Genomic DNA, 18137 nt, shown 5'->3' with positions numbered 1-18137 from the left:
TCCGACGTTTCGGATGCGTAAGTCCCTATCTACCGTAGCGTTGAATAGAACTAAAAAAAAAAAACAGCGATCAGCTTCTTCCTGCACCCATCCACAACGAAGCAGTCAGTACCAGGAAGGACAGTCCCATTACCTTCTATCCCACTGCCCACACATCGGACCAATAATCCCAGTCCTGCATCACTTATTCCTAATCCTAGCTCGTAACTTGTCCTCGACCCCGCCCCGCAGCCGGCCGGCCGGCCAGGTTAGGCTCCTATACGGCAGTGCAGTCTCCGCCTGTCGGGGCCTCCGCGCTGCCGGCGGCGGCGGAGTCGCTCGATCAGCTCCATTGTCCGCTAATTGCTGGCAACGCCGTACGCCTCCTGCCCTAAATAACATCGTGTGCACTCACGGGCCCGGCGCTCTGGGTCGGTGCAGCGCCATACAGCGCTGAGGTCTGGCCACCGGTCCTCGGTCGGTGGGGAATCGATGGACGGACGGTCTTCACGGATCGATGGCCGCGGCCAGCTCGCCCCTCCCTTCTCCCTCGTGCAGAAACCACCGTGGTCACAACCCAGCAGTCCGGGGAGCCCAACATATAGCACCGAGCACCCCTTGACGGCATAACTGGAGGCCCCGGTCACTGGCGTCTTCGGGGGAATATTTGCCCCACCCGTCCTGCAGTGTCCAAACTCCAAACTGACGTTTTGTTTCGGTTCCCTCTTCCTAAAGCACAAAAAGAAAAACGTTTAGATGAGGAAATATCGTTCTGAACTGCTACAGCTAAGCAGCGCATGAGCAAGCGAAACTGGGATTTTTATTGGGTATATGTCCGCGGCGTCCATAACCACTTCTCTGGATCCGCCGTAGCCTTCCGTGTATCTTCTCGAACATTCCTTTCATTTTTTTCTCCATAAAACACTCAGTATGGACTAGGCAGTGGATTATGTAGGTTACGTCGGCGTAACTAATCAACCTGTTGATCTCCGGTTCTATATTTTTCCCTCATTCGTTCCGGCCTGATTGCTGTGAACCAAAACAGCCGGCCGTTCCATGCCTGGCGTCGCCGCTCTGCCGGAGCCGTATCGTGCCGCGATACCATCTTCTCGCTCCCACCGAGCCATCAGGTCATCACGGATGTCCGCCCCCGTGACGTCATCGGTCTGTGTCCCCGCGGCGGCGCGGAAGACCGACCGGGAGGGAGGGGAGGGGGAAGTACTGCAATGGGTCAGCCGGCCGGGGAGGGAGGGAGCCGCATTCCTCGGCGACCACCGGCTGCCGGCCACCACACCACCCCACTCCCCAGTACCACCGGCTGCCGGTCACCGCACCGTCCAAATACCACCGGCTGACGGCCGAACACCGTCCGGTCCCCATCTCAGTAGTCAGTACCACCGGCTGATGGACGTCAGCCGGCAGACAGCGCACACAACACGGCCGCGTCAGAGCCGCTTTATTGCTGAGTGATGTGGTGGAAAAAAACATCCGGGGTGCAAAACGTGACACAGATGGCGGGCGTCCACCGGTCGGCGTCGGCACACACGCGGTTACAGGGCACGGTGTCGGGGTAGCCGCTACGAGCGGACCGCACCCACACTCGCGCCTACCACAGGTATGTTTGACTACTGGCACACTCACGGTGAACCTCATGACTAGCGACACAATGACACGAAGTTTTTGGTATCGTACATTTGGTATAGTACTTGGCGGTTGACTAGTTAAAGCCCCATGCAATACAGTGAGCATTTGAATAACACGCAAATCATACATGCAATAACACATGAAAGTAACGAAGCTACCAAAGGGAATATGCAAGGAATACATATCACACGGAATTCAGATCTGAAACGAATATATGGCGGTATACACGAGCATGCATAAACCTGAGTTATACTGCATTCTGACCAGCTGGAAAGACAGGCCTTGGAGACATCTGAATCATTAGAAATAACACAGTAACTTGGTCAACGTAACTTGGTCAACGAACTGTTCCAAACCAACGACCCGCCATGCGAAGACGGCAAGGATATAGCAACTGAGAGTTTGAGACAAAAACTACGGCTAGTTAGAACGAACAGGGGCCGGCCAAATTTGACATCAATGACAGCCAACAAGTAAGGAGTTAGACTCGGGAATGATTGTCGCGACAATTAGGTCTAATGTGTAGGCAAAAGGGAAGGGGCCAACAAAACATCGTTCATGTACTAGGCTAGCCGCATTTTCTAGTTATCTAGTTCACGCAGTACATTTGATAGACAGAAGGAAGCGTGCAGTGCGCAGGTGCAGTCTACTGAGCAGTGATGAGCATGCATCAACATTCTTGCATGGCTTGTCCAATCACTGCAGTGTTCATCTACATACATATAGGTACACAGAGCACTCATTCAATCCAACGTAACACTGAAGTCAATGCCCTCGCTGTTTAACTTTGAGCTTGTGCTGAAAATCACAATCGTGACAACCTCAAACAAGACTGAGTGAAAACATCGCGAGGACATCGGAACATTGAAGAAATACAACTTCAAACTGAACTTTAAAACGCCCCGCTCACACCACAGCACACAATACACGTGAACCCGACCCATGCAACCTTCACTTCTCCCTGCCTACTGCCCGCTCCACGAGCCATCACTACCCCATCGGTCAAGGCCCCCCACCTCCTCTCTGACACGACACACAGGGCCGCTGCTGTCCCGACTATCGACCGAAATCACTCGGTCTTCTTGGACTTGCCGTCGCCGGCGGCTGTGGCCGCGGCGGTGGCGGAGGCGGCCGACGGAGCCGTCTTGTCCGCGGCGGCGCGCTCCTGGCGCTGCACTTGGTAGTCAACGATCAGCCGGCAGACGAGCATGAAGAGGAACACGAGCGACGGCGCCGTGCGCTCGAACCGGTCGCCCACCGCGTAGTGGGTGTACATGGTGAACAGCATCATGATCAGCAGCAGGCAGTTGGCCGTCTGCTTCATCCGCTCTGTGGGGAGACAGGGAGGTCAGCAGAGTGAGACCATGCAGGGCACAGCATGTCAGGCAAATGAGGTTATCAGGTAGACTGTACAAGCCCTACAAATACACCTTTTTGGATTAAATTTGTTGGTTTAAAATTTTGTTGTGCAACAAACTTGTGCAAACTGCATGGATCAATGCCTTCAAAAATGCACACACTTATAGACACATGATAAATGGGTACTCACTGAAAGGTATGAAAGCCAGACATGCTCCACAAGAGATCTCCAGCCCTCCAACAAAGCTGCGGTACTGCTTGCTGTGAATCTTGATGTTGTATGCCTTCACAAATGGAATGACTTTGGAATACTTTACAAATTCTCGCTTCTGAAAAATCAGGAAGTCTTGGTGATGTCTAGTAAATTCTATTTATGTAGCAAACATGAAAAAACATAGGACCTAAACACATTATGTTTTTTTTTTCTCTCTTAACCCTATTAGTGGCAGGGGGGGGGGGTTGTTTTTATCCACCCCTCAGGTTTTTCGGGAATATCTCCGAAACCGCTGAAGCTACGATGCTGAAATTTTCTGACTTTTCCTAAAACTAAATTGGGCACATTCCCTGAAAATTTCAAGTTCATAACTTTACCAGGGGCGGCTCCAGAGCACTGGAAATTGGGGGTCCTATTCGTGAAGCGAGTCATTTGGGCGAAGATCACGATGCTGCACCAGTTTTACGAACAGTGAATGAAAGGTATCATGTGATAACATATACAAAGTTATTGTGCATCCTCTTTTGACACGTTTTTGCTATAATAGGCGGATCCAGGCGTCCAAAAAGGGGGGTTATTTTTTACCTCCCAACATAGGTGCCCTGACACCGCCTATGCATGACCAATACAATTTTAGTCGTTCTCTCATAAGAAAATTGTAACATAACAAGACCATTGCCACCCTTTTTAGAAACAGTACCAACAAAAACCTTATTTACTATACTTTTTGTGTACCCCAATCTCAATGATCTGTATCCGCCTATGATTTTTGAAAATGCATATTTTTAGGATCCATGTGAATTCCTGGTTCATTCTCTATCGATCGGCAAAAGTTGGGCTAAGATTGGTTCAGAAACCTGGCCGTGATAAACAGTCTAAAATCAGTAGGCGGAACTATGGTCAAGCGTACCCATTTTCGGGAACGCATTTTCGTTCCCATGTTTGGGAACGATAAACCCAAATATGGGAACGCCATGTAGGCATTATTTAAAACAAGAAAAAGAACCGTTAAATGACGTCCAAAAAATATAAAACGATCGTGAACCGCCTGATATTTGTCTCAATATTGTTGGGAAAGAGTTTGATATTGTAAGGCCCATCGTAGTTTCAAATTGTTCCCCTATTTCTAAAGCAGTCCATCATCCGGGCCGCGAGCCCAAATTTGGGAACGCTCTCGTACACTGGCGCTGCAAGCGTTCCTTATTATGGGAACGGCGTACCCAAAATTGGGAACGATTTCACCGACGCCTTTCAGGGGCTCTTTTCATTAACAAGCATCACGTCCAACGCCGCAAATTATTGTTAACGCAACAATCATTAGATGACCTTTCCGGCAAGACCGTCGCATGTTTCGCCCGGTCTTCTGCGCTTTTATTCCCGTCGATCTCGCAGCGGGCACGCCCCCCTCTGCAGGATTACGTAATTCACAACGCTCAGCGATGTTCAACAAGGTCTTCCATACCTATATCCACCGTCCGCGCTGAGGGTGGAGACATGTCAAGCACCTGTCTGTTTATCACCGATAGTTGACGAGTACAAGGAAGTATCCAAAAATGGGAACGCTGAATATGTTACACCCTCAAAACACCTAGTCCCAATGAAAATCTAGTTTTTTCCTTTCTTGATGAGTGTAAGTGGCAAAAGGCCTGGTAGGATGGGCACGAGGAATTATCGAAATCAGCATAAAAATTATAAATAAGCCACACAGAGCGAGCTATATAAGAGAAATTCCCCCAAAACGATCACGCTTAGAAACACGGAAGACAAAAACCACGCTCATGACGCTCCTTATAAAACAACTCTAAACAGCTAGCATCCAAATAAAATATGTCTTTCCGGGATGATAAAATACTGCTGGATAATTTTCAACCGCTTAAACTGAGTTTACAACAGTAGTTCGGTAAATTCACTCACGTTCCACGCGGTCGTCCGCCCCGACACAAAAGTCAACAATATTACCTCGGGACCGTCCGCGTCTTCGCTTGCATTTGTCAGCATCTGGTGTCGATAGTATGAATGTTCATAACCAGGCGAACATTATTATACTTTACCTCAAACTAAAAAATGCTTCATTTTCCTTAAAATTGCATGTTAAATGTCGTATAACCCATATTTCCACCATTCTGTCATTTTCAAAAAATCATTAAAAATATCATTCCACGGTCAATTTCCTTGTTCCACGGTCAGATTAAAGATAACTTTATGGAGATTTAGTAGATACTTAAATCAGCGTGCACTTTTTTGAGACGTGATGCACTTTTGAGTTTTAGTGGGAAAACGGCCGAAAAATTGCCTTCCGTTCTCATAAATGGGAACGCCCGTTCCCATATTTGGGAACTCCGTTCCCAAAAATGGGAACGTTCCTATATTTGGGTACTCATGACCATAGTTCCGCCTACTGAAATGTATCTGCAATTTGCCCGTTTTTACCCCCCTCTACCCCCCTATTGACATTTTTTAATTTTATTTTTTTTTAGAAATGTAGATCTCGTTGAGCCAAATCGAATGCCGTTTGAATTTTGAAAATCGGCCGGTTAGATCTCGAGATATCAAGGGGGGGTCGTAAACAGCCCCCCCCTGCCACTAATATGGGGTAGCCAGGAGCCTGCCACTAATAGGGTTAAACAGCACGAATACCAATACCTCCCAGTTATAATTATTTGATGCAAGAAGTAATACATCCGTCATGCAGTTAACATAGGTAGGAAGTAGGTAACCACTCACCAGCTCTCTATGAAGCTCTGCGTTGATTTTTGGTGTTATCTTTGTCAGTCCAACAAATATGAAGAATAGTCCCAGAAAAATAGATAGGGTCTTCAACACTAAGGAAGCCATATCTAAGAGCACTTCAGCTTTGTGTTCTGCAATTCCTCAAAAAGTCGAGTTTTATGAGCCTTCCTTGTCCTGAAAGGTTTCCGGCTGTTGTGTCTCGAGTCAAGTTATGGTGCAAAAGGATCTGCGAGACTGGACCTGTAAGGCTATGTTTTAAATTATATCTTGGACCAGTAAATGACTCAAACGAACGAAAATAATTTTCAGGCACTCCTCCTCATCCTCCTCTGTATTTAGGGCCTTGTCCTCCTCCAAGAGCACAAAATCCGCCACAAATGCCTTCTGCGTCGGTTACGCCATAGCAAATATTTCTCCCATGATGTCTTAGTGACGTCATAAACAATGCATAAATGTTTTTCATTTCGCAGAAACATTAAAAGAGTTTCAGAAAGAAAATTAACTTAATTTACAAATTTGATGATATTTGATCATTTCGGTTTGGTTCCACCTTCTTATAAGTAATAATATAAATATTTTTTGGACCTTTGAAGTTTGAAGTCTGGCATGTGAGAAATGACGGCATAAGATATCCGTGACGAATAGCTGCTGTACTGCTAAGTAAAGAGAGATTTGTTCCTAAATAATACTTATACTTGAAATTTGACGTTTGAAGACGGAGAAGAAAGACTTTGTTGTGTTTGTTGCATTCTTTTTCACAGTGGAAAGAAAAGAGATATCAGCATGTGGCAGTCCAGGAGAGGAGCTCGACGCCCTTCACCTCAGAAAGACATAAGTGGTATGGCACGATGACCATTTTGAATGTAAATGTCCATAAAAATTATAATTAATGTCCTAGTTTTATTACATGGAGCTGAATTCATTTGTTCCTTAAATGACATTTTTTATTAACAGCAGGATGCAGATCCAGGGTCATAAAATGTTGTACTTTTCCATTCATGGCATTGGTAACATTTACAGCGATACTAGTGCCGACAAATGGTTATTGGAGTCAGCAAAATGATTCTTTAGACTGTCATCATGCGATGGGTTGAAATGCGCGAAAACCATTTTGCATCTGATAGCTGTTTTCGGACGACGGTGAAAACAGGGCGCCTGGGGCGATTTGATCAAGGTTCGTGAAATTTACACGTGACGTTTGGCATATAGAAGGCCCTTGGAGCGGGAGAAGTTCCAAATGTCACGTGACTATTATGCCCTCCGGCGCCCTGTTTTCACCGGCGTCCCTGTTTTCTGCAGCTGAACTTCGGCCAGTGCTGCCATATCCATTCCACGGCATGTATAAGAGTGAGCCTAGATGGTGTCAGTGTATACATTTCAAGCAACTATGTTCAAAATTGGTTGAATTGTGTCATTTTATTTGTCTGATAAAGATGCTTTCAATGCAGGGCTACGGAAATTGAGTTGGAGTCTGAGTTGGAGTCGGAGTCGACAGTTTTGCCTGGAGTTGGAGTGGGAGTTGCCAAAATTTTACTGACTCCGGTTTCGGAATCGGAGTCAGAGTTAACGCTGCATGCCGTGAATAACCCATGCAGTGGTCGTGCCACATTATCTGAATGTCATCAACGGCAGCAGGTGACGGACTTGCTTATCTGCCTACATCCTGGTGTGCTGCGACTGATGTTCCCATGAATAATTGTGGAGACAGTGACTGAGTGATGACCCCATCAACTACCAACTGATCTCTGCTTTTTGGGCTATCACCAGACCCTGTGTAACCGTTGTGTGCCCATAACTTATGGCATGATGTTGATAACACCTTATTCATATCTGCGCCCTTTGTTCTCAGCAGATGCTTGGCGTTGACCTGTTGGGTCAGCTGTGACGCCAGTGCCGGAACGGCCGATAGTTGCTCCTTGTGACCGTCCTTTTGTATGTGTCCGTTCAGCGGGTCCACCTGCGACCTCCGCTGAGTTGGCGTCTGTCTGCGTCGTTGCAGAATACTCCCTATGGCACCTGCTACCCGAGCTGGTGCTGGTGAAGATATTCCGCATGCTCAACATGAACGAGCGCTACATCGCCTCGCTGGTGTGCTGGAACTGGGCGCAGGCGTTCAACCTGCCCGACGTGTGGCGCGTCTTCGTGCTGGACGACACCGTACTCACAAAGTCCAGGTACAACTACTACCTGGGATGGCAGGTGAGCACCTGAGACGCTGATTGTCCCGCTACATGGGCGCCGATGACCACTGCAGTCCGGACGCCCTAAAGCCCCAAATCATCATCAATGTTCCGATGTTCTGCTATTATTTGCGATTGATTATACGATTCTTCCGATCAGAAGCTAATAATGACCTACGTTTTATGTTATTGCACCCCAGCTCAGAAAATGTGCGATAAGGCGGGTCTGTTCGAAAACTGTTCGGAAACGGGTTCGGAAACTGTGGGTCTGTTGATACCTGGGGCATTCCACGATAGATCGTACCACTTTTTTCCAATTTGACACCCTCATCTCTCGGAATTTGACGAGAATTGGTCTCAGGGGTAATCATCAGGGGCTCTGAATCCACCTGTAACAATTTCAGGCTTATCAGATAAGTATTTTTTGAGTTATGGTGTATAACATTTTTTGGATCTTGCTTTGCAGCGCTAAGTTTGGCGGGCTGTAACTCTAAGACGGATTATTCAAATGCCAAATGTAATATAACATTGAACTTGCAATTAAACAGAGATTAATATGTATTTTTGAAATTTCGAAAAATACGGTATTTTTGATATATGACAAATCGAGTTTTCTTTCATTTGTATTTTTTGGACTTTGGGACCAAATTTTTTTGAATATTTATTTCTTTAAAAAAATATTTGGCTCATTGTTAAGAAGTATGCTAAAGATTAGGAAGGTGTTCTTTCTATAAATGTATTTATTTTACGTCACGATAACGGTTTCGAATAGTGATTTCGGGAGGGGAGCTTACAAATGGCGTAGTAAAGCTGCCTAGTGACATCACGGGTTACTGAAATTTCAATTCAAGTCTGAGTCATCTGAAAAAAGTGAAAAGAGGGTTCATTTAACCCTCTTTCCTATAAGCGCGAGGGTGAAAAAGGCTGTTTGGTTCTGACATTGTTTTGGACGCCAATGACCATAGCTGTCCGAGATGAAAGTTACAGGACGCATACATGGTGTCCTCCAGAGGTCTCACAACTTGTATATCTGGGAATTTTTCAAGGTTACATGAGGTCAGGTCGGTCACGTGACATCACTGTTATAAATCAATGGGGAAATATAAAAACTGTTATTTTGGCGCCGAGAATGATCTAAAACTATCCCACGTACATGGTATCGTGATTTCATGCACTCCTTGCAAAGTCCAATGCTTTACTTTTGCATTGTTAACCTTTCGTGACGTCATTTATGACGTCACTAGAGTCGTACGAGTTTTTCGTCAATAACTCCCGATCAAATGGAGCTAGAGGGTCGGGAAAGCCACCAATGGACTTGGGAAGACCTTCCGAATCGAATGATATGGCATATGATACCCTTTGCCCAGCTTCGTGACCTGAGGGGGTCTGACCTGACCTTGACCCGAGGTCAACTACTTAAGTTGACCTCACCCTAGCAAAAAGTATACCATTCGATGCACCTGAGCTAGGCGAACACAATGATGCCAAAATCGCGGCTCTGCGGCCATTTTTTGCGAAGTTATTTACTAAAAACCGAACCTGTAACTTCAGTCACGTGACCTGACCTCAGACGCTACTGGTTAACCTGAGACCTTAAAATCGGGTACCAATCGCTGCGACTTGTAACGGCACACACGCTCGTTTTTTCCGCGAGGCTCTAGCTCTATTAGAAGCGAAACGGCGTGCTGGGGTCTTATCAACCCCTCCGAAACCCATTTTGTTTGCGGGAAAATGAGGAACTTATAGAAAGAACACCTTTCTAATTTTTTGCATGTCGATTTGCAGTGACATGAAGATTATTTTGAAAAAATAAAAATGTGAAAAATTTTGGTCCCAAAAGTCATTAGAGGCGAATGAAAAAAGATTAAGGTTTTTGCTCAACAATGAAATTTTTTCTTTGGAATTTTTAAATGGTAATATTAATTTTTGATTCATCGCAAGCTTAGTGTTGTTTACATTTTGTTGGTTGCTTAACCCGTTCTTGAGTTATAGGCCATCAAACTCACCGTTACATACCGAAGTTAAAAAAATGTAATGCAATATAACTCAAAAAGTTTTGATCTGAGAAGTCTGATATTTTGCCAGGCGTCTTTGGGGCCTATGATTGCCCCTAGGACCGATTTTCATTAAAATCTGAGAGATGAGGGTGACGGACCTGGTACGATCTATCGTGGAATGCCCCACCTCTGCGTTTTTTGTAACAGTGCTCCTACTACCGATCCTAACTACCGACGCCAAGCATTGAACGCCGAAAAGCTCGTCCCAGTGTTTCACTCGGACCCCATCCACAGAAAACACTGGATCACATCCGCACGTCAACAGCGCTGGACAAGATGGCGCGTCACATCCGCACCCTGGTCATCCGGCCGATGGCGAACTTTTACAACATGTATTCGTTCATGAACGCCCTGTCGGCCTTCGCTCAGCGCTACCCTGGCTCACTGGACGGCGTCATCGCGCTCAGGTACGGGGCCGGTACTAGAAGGTACGAGATCGACACGAGAACAGGTACGGGGTAGGTGCGGGACAGGTACAGGAACGGGGTCGATATGTGGGGGTCTATATGAGGCTTTACGGGGTAGCTGGTACGGGTTCGGTACAGGAAGGTACGGGGTCTTTGGAGTTTGGGACGATTACAAGTCATGTTCTGGGTGGGGTGAGCCGGGTACAGTTCAGGTGCAGTCCGAAAACTCCGAAGGCATATACAGATCTGAAAATCAAGACCCCGGGATATGTGGTATGCCGCCGGTGAATTTTAGTGGTAACTGGGTGGCGTGACGTGTTTTAGTCTAGTCGTGTCTGCGTGATGTTTTTTTTCTGGGACTGGAAGCATAAAGTGTCTCAATAAACATTTTCATCAGTTTTTCGTATATCAATCGAATTCATTTGATGCCGTGGCATAATAGCCTGATAAAAGGTGAATCATGTCTGGTCTAAGATGAGAGATCTTTTCGGCAACTAAATGTGTTCGTTGCTATTACAAAAATGTATCCATATTCTATAGTTAAATTTTGCTCGTTTTCTCTGGTCTGAAGTTCAAAGACACTTGTCCTTCCAGTTCCAATTTGCTTTGCCGTGTTACCTTACCCTTTTGACCGGACATCTTTATTTCGTTTGTACTAATATGTCGCCAACTATTTAGTTGTTAACTATTCGGCCTACCAACACGTCGTTATACAACGATAACTCCGTATTCTTCTAGCCTCTTTTCCCATCAAACCCGCTCTTTATTAATCCACTCACTCCCTGCTGCTTCAGCTCCATCTGCCACCCCCTACCCCTACCCCCGTGTGAGTGCCTCTAACACCGTTCATGGCCGTGTGCTGGTCCGACCGCCAGATGAGCGTTTACCGCTATCACCAACAGATGGCGCTAATAGGCGGCAGAGGCGTGCCCCGCATGAGGCCGCGTCCCGCCCTCGACAGAAGCGGCAGCGGGCGGCCGCCGCGCCCACCGGTACGTAGCGCTTGCGGCTGGAGATGCGACCGCCGTCTGCTCCGCTTCCTAGATGAGTGATGTGTTTTGTTGGTGTGTTTGGAAACGCCTGAGCTGTCATGCGTGGCATATGGACTATAGCATTAGTTGTGGGCGCTCTCTACTGACCCAGTACGGTCTGACACAAAGACCCTATAAGTTTTACTTGAAGACATTTTCACGTGCGGAGGAAAGCTAACAGTCAGTTATTGATTATTGACTTGCTTACGGTTTTCACTTGAAAAAATCCACGTTTTCTCTTTTTTTTGTCGTTGGTGGCGGCTATCATGCCACATGTGCCATCTTCGTCACTTTCTTGAACAACCGCGCCCATCACCGGTAATCTTACAGATACTTTTTGACACGTTTTTTGTGCCCTCTTGTTACATCATACATGTCCTTGTTTAATCTGCCGACCCACCATACTGGTAGTACACATTTGTTTGTGAGTACATACCCCTCGCTCTGCCAATTCTCAGATACACGTTCGTGTGCACGCTGGCTGAAAAGGAGAATGACGAGGTGTTCGGGACGGGCGGCGAGATTCTGCGCTCTCTGCAGCGCCTCATGGGTCACCTGGCCGGCCTGCGTGACATTGAGCTGGTGGATCTACTGCTGGAGAGAGTCGAGGGCATGCACGCACTCGACCAGGTAAAGATCGCGCTCGGGTCGGGTGAGGGGTCAATGGATCTCCGCCTCCGCTGTGGCAATGCGGGGGCTGGTACCTAGAGAATACTGCTAGCGGAGGGAGAGCCTCTTCGACTTGTTCACCATTTGTAGGGAGACTTAAGGGATGTGTGCATTCGGGTGGTAAGCAAACAGTGTGATTTTTACGGATTGTGGTTTGTGTACCGCGCTGAAAACTATGTTTTGTTTAGTTATCTGCAGACGGTATTTACTGTGGAATATTACGATTGGCTTATCCGCACGGGCCCAAGCCTAGATCTCCCTTGCCATTACGTCTTGTATCAGGCGCCGGTCGTCTCCATTATGTATATGTCGGTCCCAGTACCCGACCCAGTGCTGTAGCCGCCGCCGCCCGCCTCCGACAGGTATCTGTGGTGTGCTGCGAGACGATGCGGGTGCTGAAACTCATCAACATCACCAAGTTCCAAGTGGAGCTGCTGCACCCAGGCGTGTTCATCAACCTGCGCGAGCTGCACATCAGCCCGCAGAACTTGGGTGACGACCTGCTGTACCTGTTGGCCGAGAACAAACTGCGAAACCTGCACCTGGTGAGTGACGGGACAGAGCAGGGTTACCGGTCAGGGCCGCACCGGACTGCCGGTGTGGTGCACTGTGCCGTGTCGCTTTCGGCATGTTGTGTGTCACTTAACAAGGTTATACTGGACACCGGATTTGCGAAAACAAAACTGCGCAACTTACAAAGAATGAAAAATGACATACATGACTTACAAGCTCTCACCGCTCTTGCCCGTGGCGGCTCCGACTGGTTATTTTATTATCATTATTATTATTACCTGTTTTTGTTTTATGGCTCAATGAATAAAATAAAGTTCAGGTTAGTGTTTTACTAGGCTACTCCTTTCTGCCCGTTTTAGATTCAGAACGAGCACACAGAGTCGACGGGCTCGGTGGGCCGCCGGAGCTGGCGGGACGCGCGGCTGCGCAACTCCCGTCTGCGCGTCCACCTGCGGCTGGAGGGCAAGCCGCGTCACCAGGAGATCATCTGGCAGCAGGGCGCGCCCGTCAAGTCCATTCTCTATCGCTCCCCGTACATCGCCGTGAGTGAGAGAGGGAGAGGAGAGGAGGGGGATGAGAGCGGGCGGTGGGGCGGGGAAGGTTTGTGTTTGTTGCTTGTCTAAATTGGGTCGTGGTTAAGTGAATTGCCTGAGTGGCTGTTGTGGCTGCTCGTTCATTTTGTTGACCGCCAATACCCTCGGTGGCCGGTTTTTCGTCGTCCGTGACCTGGAATTATAGAAGACGGATGGGATTGGTAACACAGATTCTACCCACGCCAGCCGAGCAAGAGACTGAGAGCTCACCCGGCCGGTCCGGCGGGTGCCGCTCACCTATGTATTCTCGCCCGTTCCCGCCCGTCAGCTCACCCATTCTTACCAATTCTCATCCTATCTCAACTGTGCTCAGCCGCTCTCACCAGTTCTCAGTCGGGAGCGTGGTCACCCGCTCTCCCCGTTCTCAAATCTCACCGTTCTCACCCCCGCGGCAGGTGAGCGCGGTGAGCGTTCTCACCACCATCGAGTACTACGGCACCGACCTGGAGGTGTACGGCCACCTGGGACTGCCGCGCTTCCACCGCAGTGCCAGCTTCCACGAGCGTGCCGACGGTGCTCTGGTGATGCTGCTGCGGCACTGTCCGCTGGTGCACACACTGGTGAGTGGTGAGGCCGCGGCGGCGGGGAGGGGTTCACTCTGGCGTCCTACAGGGAATGGTGTAACATGGCGCTGTCATAGAGTGCCTAGCAGCCCAATGAGCCGCTCGATCTTGGTACAGTAGCCTATTTGTGTCGTAGAACTGATATGAACATACCAGGAAATGGGATTGGTTTGGGATTGGTCTCGTAGGCTTTTATATAAGCATTGTTTTGTGTGTAGACGCACTGTGCGGAATGCAGGGAGATGCTTTATTGGTACACAATACATTTTGTATCAGTGGCGATATTGCTACCGGCGGGCCCCAATATTGTTTTGCGTTCCACTGCCACATTTCTACATAATGCTGGCCGTTCGTTATGCCAGTCATTATCTATTGTCATAGTCAATATTATGGATGAACATGCACAGCAAATATGAACTGTTGCTTAATATCTCTGTCCCTGTCCGCACCCGTCCCGCCTGTACTCCGTCCTTTATTACCAGGCGCCCGTATGTGGTCTATTACCGCCGTCCGTGCCGCGTGCCGTCCCGTCTCACCCCTCCCCTCCCCTCCCCCACAGGTGGTGCGGGAGCGCATATCGTCTGCCACCGTGCTCCTCCTGGCGCACACGGGCAAGAACCTGCGTCGACTGTTCGTACGCGCCAACGCGGTGCTCCTGCGAGCCGACTGGCCCCGCAGCCCCGAGTGGTCGCCGCAGTTCTACGACTGGCTGCGCTCAGCCGCCCGCTCGTACGGCCGTACCGAGGCGGAGGTGAGCCGTCTGCTCGGCTACCCCTGGTGCTTACTCTCCGATAAGGTGTTCCGCGCGCTACGGCTCGATCTGAATCAGAGTCACTATTGGAACACGTGAGGGTGACTGGTGGGGTGTGGCGGTGTGGAGGGACGCTGCTTTGTCGACGAGGCTGCCAGCTACTGGCGCCGCGCTGGCTGGTCGGTGGGGACTTCTGCCAGCGCCGCGCTGGTTCGTTAGCGCTGGTCGGTCGAGACTAAAACTGCCAGCGCCGCGCTGGCTCGGTGGTCTGGTGGTGCTACCAGTGCCGGGCTGGTTTGTCAGGGCTGTTTGACCGGCTGGTTCGCCTACTGCCGGTGCCAGGCAGGCTCGTCAGTGCTGGTCGGACTGCGCTGCTGGCGTCGAGCTAGTTCGCTAGCGCTGGCCGGACTGGTTCGCACGCGCTGTTCGGGCTGTGCTACCGACTTTATGCTGCCTTCACGGGCTGCACAGCTGTGTTGGGCACTTGTCAGTGACGGGACAGAAGGACTAAGAGGAGGCACCAACTGAGCAGACCCCGTGCCCCGCATACCGTCCTGGCCGGTTCGTGTCTTGCACCGAGCGAGCAAGACACGGACCTCGTCTTGCTCGCTAAATGCAAGGAATAACGAATAAGTCTCGGAGTGTGTAGCGACAAACAGGGCTACTTCGATGAGTTGTCGCTTTGATAATTGTTCATGCTCATCCTATGTTTGATGACTGGACGAATCGTCTCGGAGACGGGAGATATCGTGTGCGCTTTGAGTTTTCACCCTGCCAATTTCAGGATAGTTTGAAGTGTGGTGATTTTTGTAACAGTAATTTTGTGACAGAGATACCTGAATGAATAGTGGCTGTGACAGAATACTGCCCCGGACTGTGCTGCAACCCGTTTTCATGCTTGTAACTCCCCCGTGTGATTCTGACGTGCGATAGTCGGTAAATGGATTCTCCCTGTTTTGTTTGGGTTTCTGACACGCGTCGGCTGTCCGGTTTGTGAAACTTCAAACAGTTTGTGCGCCGAAGTTTCGGCGTCCTACGGACATGTATGACGTTGCCAAGGGTTAATGAAGACAGCTAATCCCCAGAGAACGTGTTTATCTTAAGGTTCAATTATCGCGCTCTGCGTGATGAATTACGATAGTATGCTGCCTTAGCTTCCAAGCGGATTCGAGACAGTACAAACATTAGAGTGTTAGTCTGATTTCAGGTTTATCAATATTTCTAACGCCTTTTCGTTTGCTGATCTGCTGATATCCCCTATGTAACCACGCCAGTTATGGCCGTAAATCTGATTTAATGCACGGCTCTGACGCATCAAGGCGGCGATTCTACAGGCGAGTTCTTTGTGTCTGATTCTGAGTGACTCAGCGACATTCGCCGTGAGGTGACGTTCCGGATTTCGCGAATCGGCTCTAGAGAGAAAAGGCTCTTTGTTTCATCTACGTCACATTAAAGACACATTGCAGTACAACCCAGATAGCCAATAAGCTCGTTAGAAGTGTTGGCCAGTCGCCATACAAGCACTGGGACTAATCAGAACTAATTTGGAAAATGGACGTGGATCCAAAGTTCAAATAACAGCACTCTGATTCATGTGGCATGAAAGGCATGGCGACTACAGATGTTCGTGATCCCACTCCGTAGAATTTGACGGCATTCACTTTGGCATTAGGATGTTAGTTGATCTCGGTCAGACTGCGCCAATGCGGCACGTAACCTTTCCTGTCTTGCCGCTAGATGGCAGGAGCAGTCGACGCCTGTAAGCAGACTGTGCCGGAAAACTCGGCCTAGCCCCGAACGCCGTCATGCAACGTTGAACGTCGGAGTAGGGTCGCCGATCAGGTTACAGCAAGTTGAGGAGATTAGCACCATTATAAAACAGTGTCAATCATTTCAGATACCGCTCGGTAAGCAATTTAATTTTTCGTGTGTTTACCTACCTTGTAAGTAACGTAACCACAATCGACTTCAGAGGCGGAGCGGAGAGCACGGCAAATATCTGTTGCTGACCGAGTTAGTCGACCTGGTAACCGAATTCGACCATCCCCAGACCAAATCGCCTTTATTGGTCGGATGCTGTGATGGATGGGAGCGACAGCCGGTGTCTTGAGAAGCCGGGAGGAAGGAAAATGGAAACACCGCGACCCTCCATCCCGGTTTTGGACGCCGCCCTGCCGTGCGCCGCTAGATTACCGCTTGACTGACGCTGCTGTGCAATGGGCAATACGCATTTTATGCCAATTTGTCTTGCTCTTGGCGGGATGTTTATTGTTTTCCGGTAAGTTAGTCATTCGGGATTTCTACTCGGCGGAGTGGCTCGGCATACTTTGCTGGCGGACCACAAAATCAACCGCCTTTGTCTGTAGTCAACTTGATTCCGACGCCACGTTGGCTGGACGATTCAATTTTCGTGGAAACCATCGGGAGCCACCCGATATGGGCGCAGGGTGCGATTTTATTGGTGCCGCTGGCCGGGACGACACATCGAAACAGCTGCCGACAACGTACCGGAAAACAGTGCACGCTACACAGCCGCACAGTGGGTCAGACTGCGTCAGTAACATTCCGTCTCAGTGGTCGCGGGACCGATCTGAGCACCTCGCAACAGATGGGATGCACCGGAGTCATCGCACACCCCACCTCTGACGCGGGACCAGCCTCTGGAGACGGCGCTCCGCACTCTGGGGCGAGGTTCGGCACCGGTCACGGACCCAGCTCAGACAACGGTCCCCACATTATTACCAACTGATCCCGGGGGCAGCCGCCGGCACAGCGGAGGTCATCTGACTCCCATGGGCGCCGTGGTGCGGGACGGCAGCGGCTCCGGTCAGTGGCGGCGGGACCTGCCAACCTCACTGAGGCCGGCATTGAGCCAGGCAACGCTGTGAAACATGCGGCGGGTGTGCATGTGGCGGATGAAAATGCCGCTATTTAGGGTAATTTAATACCTATTCATTATTTTGAGGTAATGAAAATTAGGCAGTAGGCGCCCTTCGCAGAGGAATAATATTATATTGGAAAGTTATAAGACACTGCAGCATGCACAGAGCTGTAAAACTTGTCGGGATGCTAATTTTTTTCCAAGTGAGCAAATTTGTCCTTCACCCTTCCTGGACGAGGGAGGGGACTATTGTCACTGGTTGACGTTTTCCCGCGATTTATCAGAACAAGTTGACGACATACGTAGAGCTGAAACTCTTTTAGTTGGGTCTGCTCTTCTTTCTCCCCAAGAAATGCATTATCAGGTTTGTCTACTGTGATATGGTCCTTGCGGTTTCTAAGCAAACTGTCTCGTTCTCATGAGTGTTGTAAAGAACACATTACTTCATTCTCCCCATCTGACGGCAGTATAAACTATAAATCCCTTCGAGACTCATGACGTCAATCATTCTGAGACCACCGAAGCGCTCGTACAGCTCGCCCATGGAGCACGCTTCACAAGTTAGC

General features: G+C 49.1%; 2 protein-coding genes across 2 annotated transcripts; one reads left to right on the top strand and one right to left on the bottom strand.

Annotated features, from left to right (window-relative positions):
• Positions 1-1420: 1420 nt before the first annotated feature.
• LOC122363487 (novel acetylcholine receptor chaperone-like) lies at positions 1421-6314 on the bottom strand. Its single transcript, XM_043332794.1, has 3 exons — positions 5921-6314; positions 3173-3311; positions 1421-2952 (listed from the first exon to the last, which is right to left on the bottom strand). The coding sequence occupies exons 1-3, from the start codon at positions 6029-6031 to the stop codon at positions 2693-2695; spliced, it is 510 nt and encodes a 169-aa protein (XP_043188729.1). The 5' UTR covers positions 6032-6314; the 3' UTR covers positions 1421-2692.
• A 316-nt stretch (positions 6315-6630) lies between these two features.
• Positions 6631-15779, top strand: LOC122363489. Its single transcript, XM_043332796.1, has 8 exons — positions 6631-6764; positions 7926-8125; positions 10398-10570; positions 12060-12231; positions 12633-12815; positions 13143-13325; positions 13772-13936; positions 14499-15779. The coding sequence occupies exons 1-8, from the start codon at positions 6710-6712 to the stop codon at positions 14787-14789; spliced, it is 1422 nt and encodes a 473-aa protein (XP_043188731.1). The 5' UTR covers positions 6631-6709; the 3' UTR covers positions 14790-15779.
• The last annotated feature ends 2358 nt before the right edge of the window (positions 15780-18137 follow it).

This window comes from Amphibalanus amphitrite, unplaced genomic scaffold, assembly GCF_019059575.1.
Source record: "Amphibalanus amphitrite isolate SeventyFive unplaced genomic scaffold, NRLGWU_Aamphi_draft 000623F_arrow, whole genome shotgun sequence".
Taxonomy (NCBI): domain Eukaryota; kingdom Metazoa; phylum Arthropoda; class Thecostraca; order Balanomorpha; family Balanidae; genus Amphibalanus; species Amphibalanus amphitrite.
The sequence above is the reverse complement of the archived record's forward strand: the minus strand, read 5'-3'. Positions and strand labels throughout refer to the sequence as shown.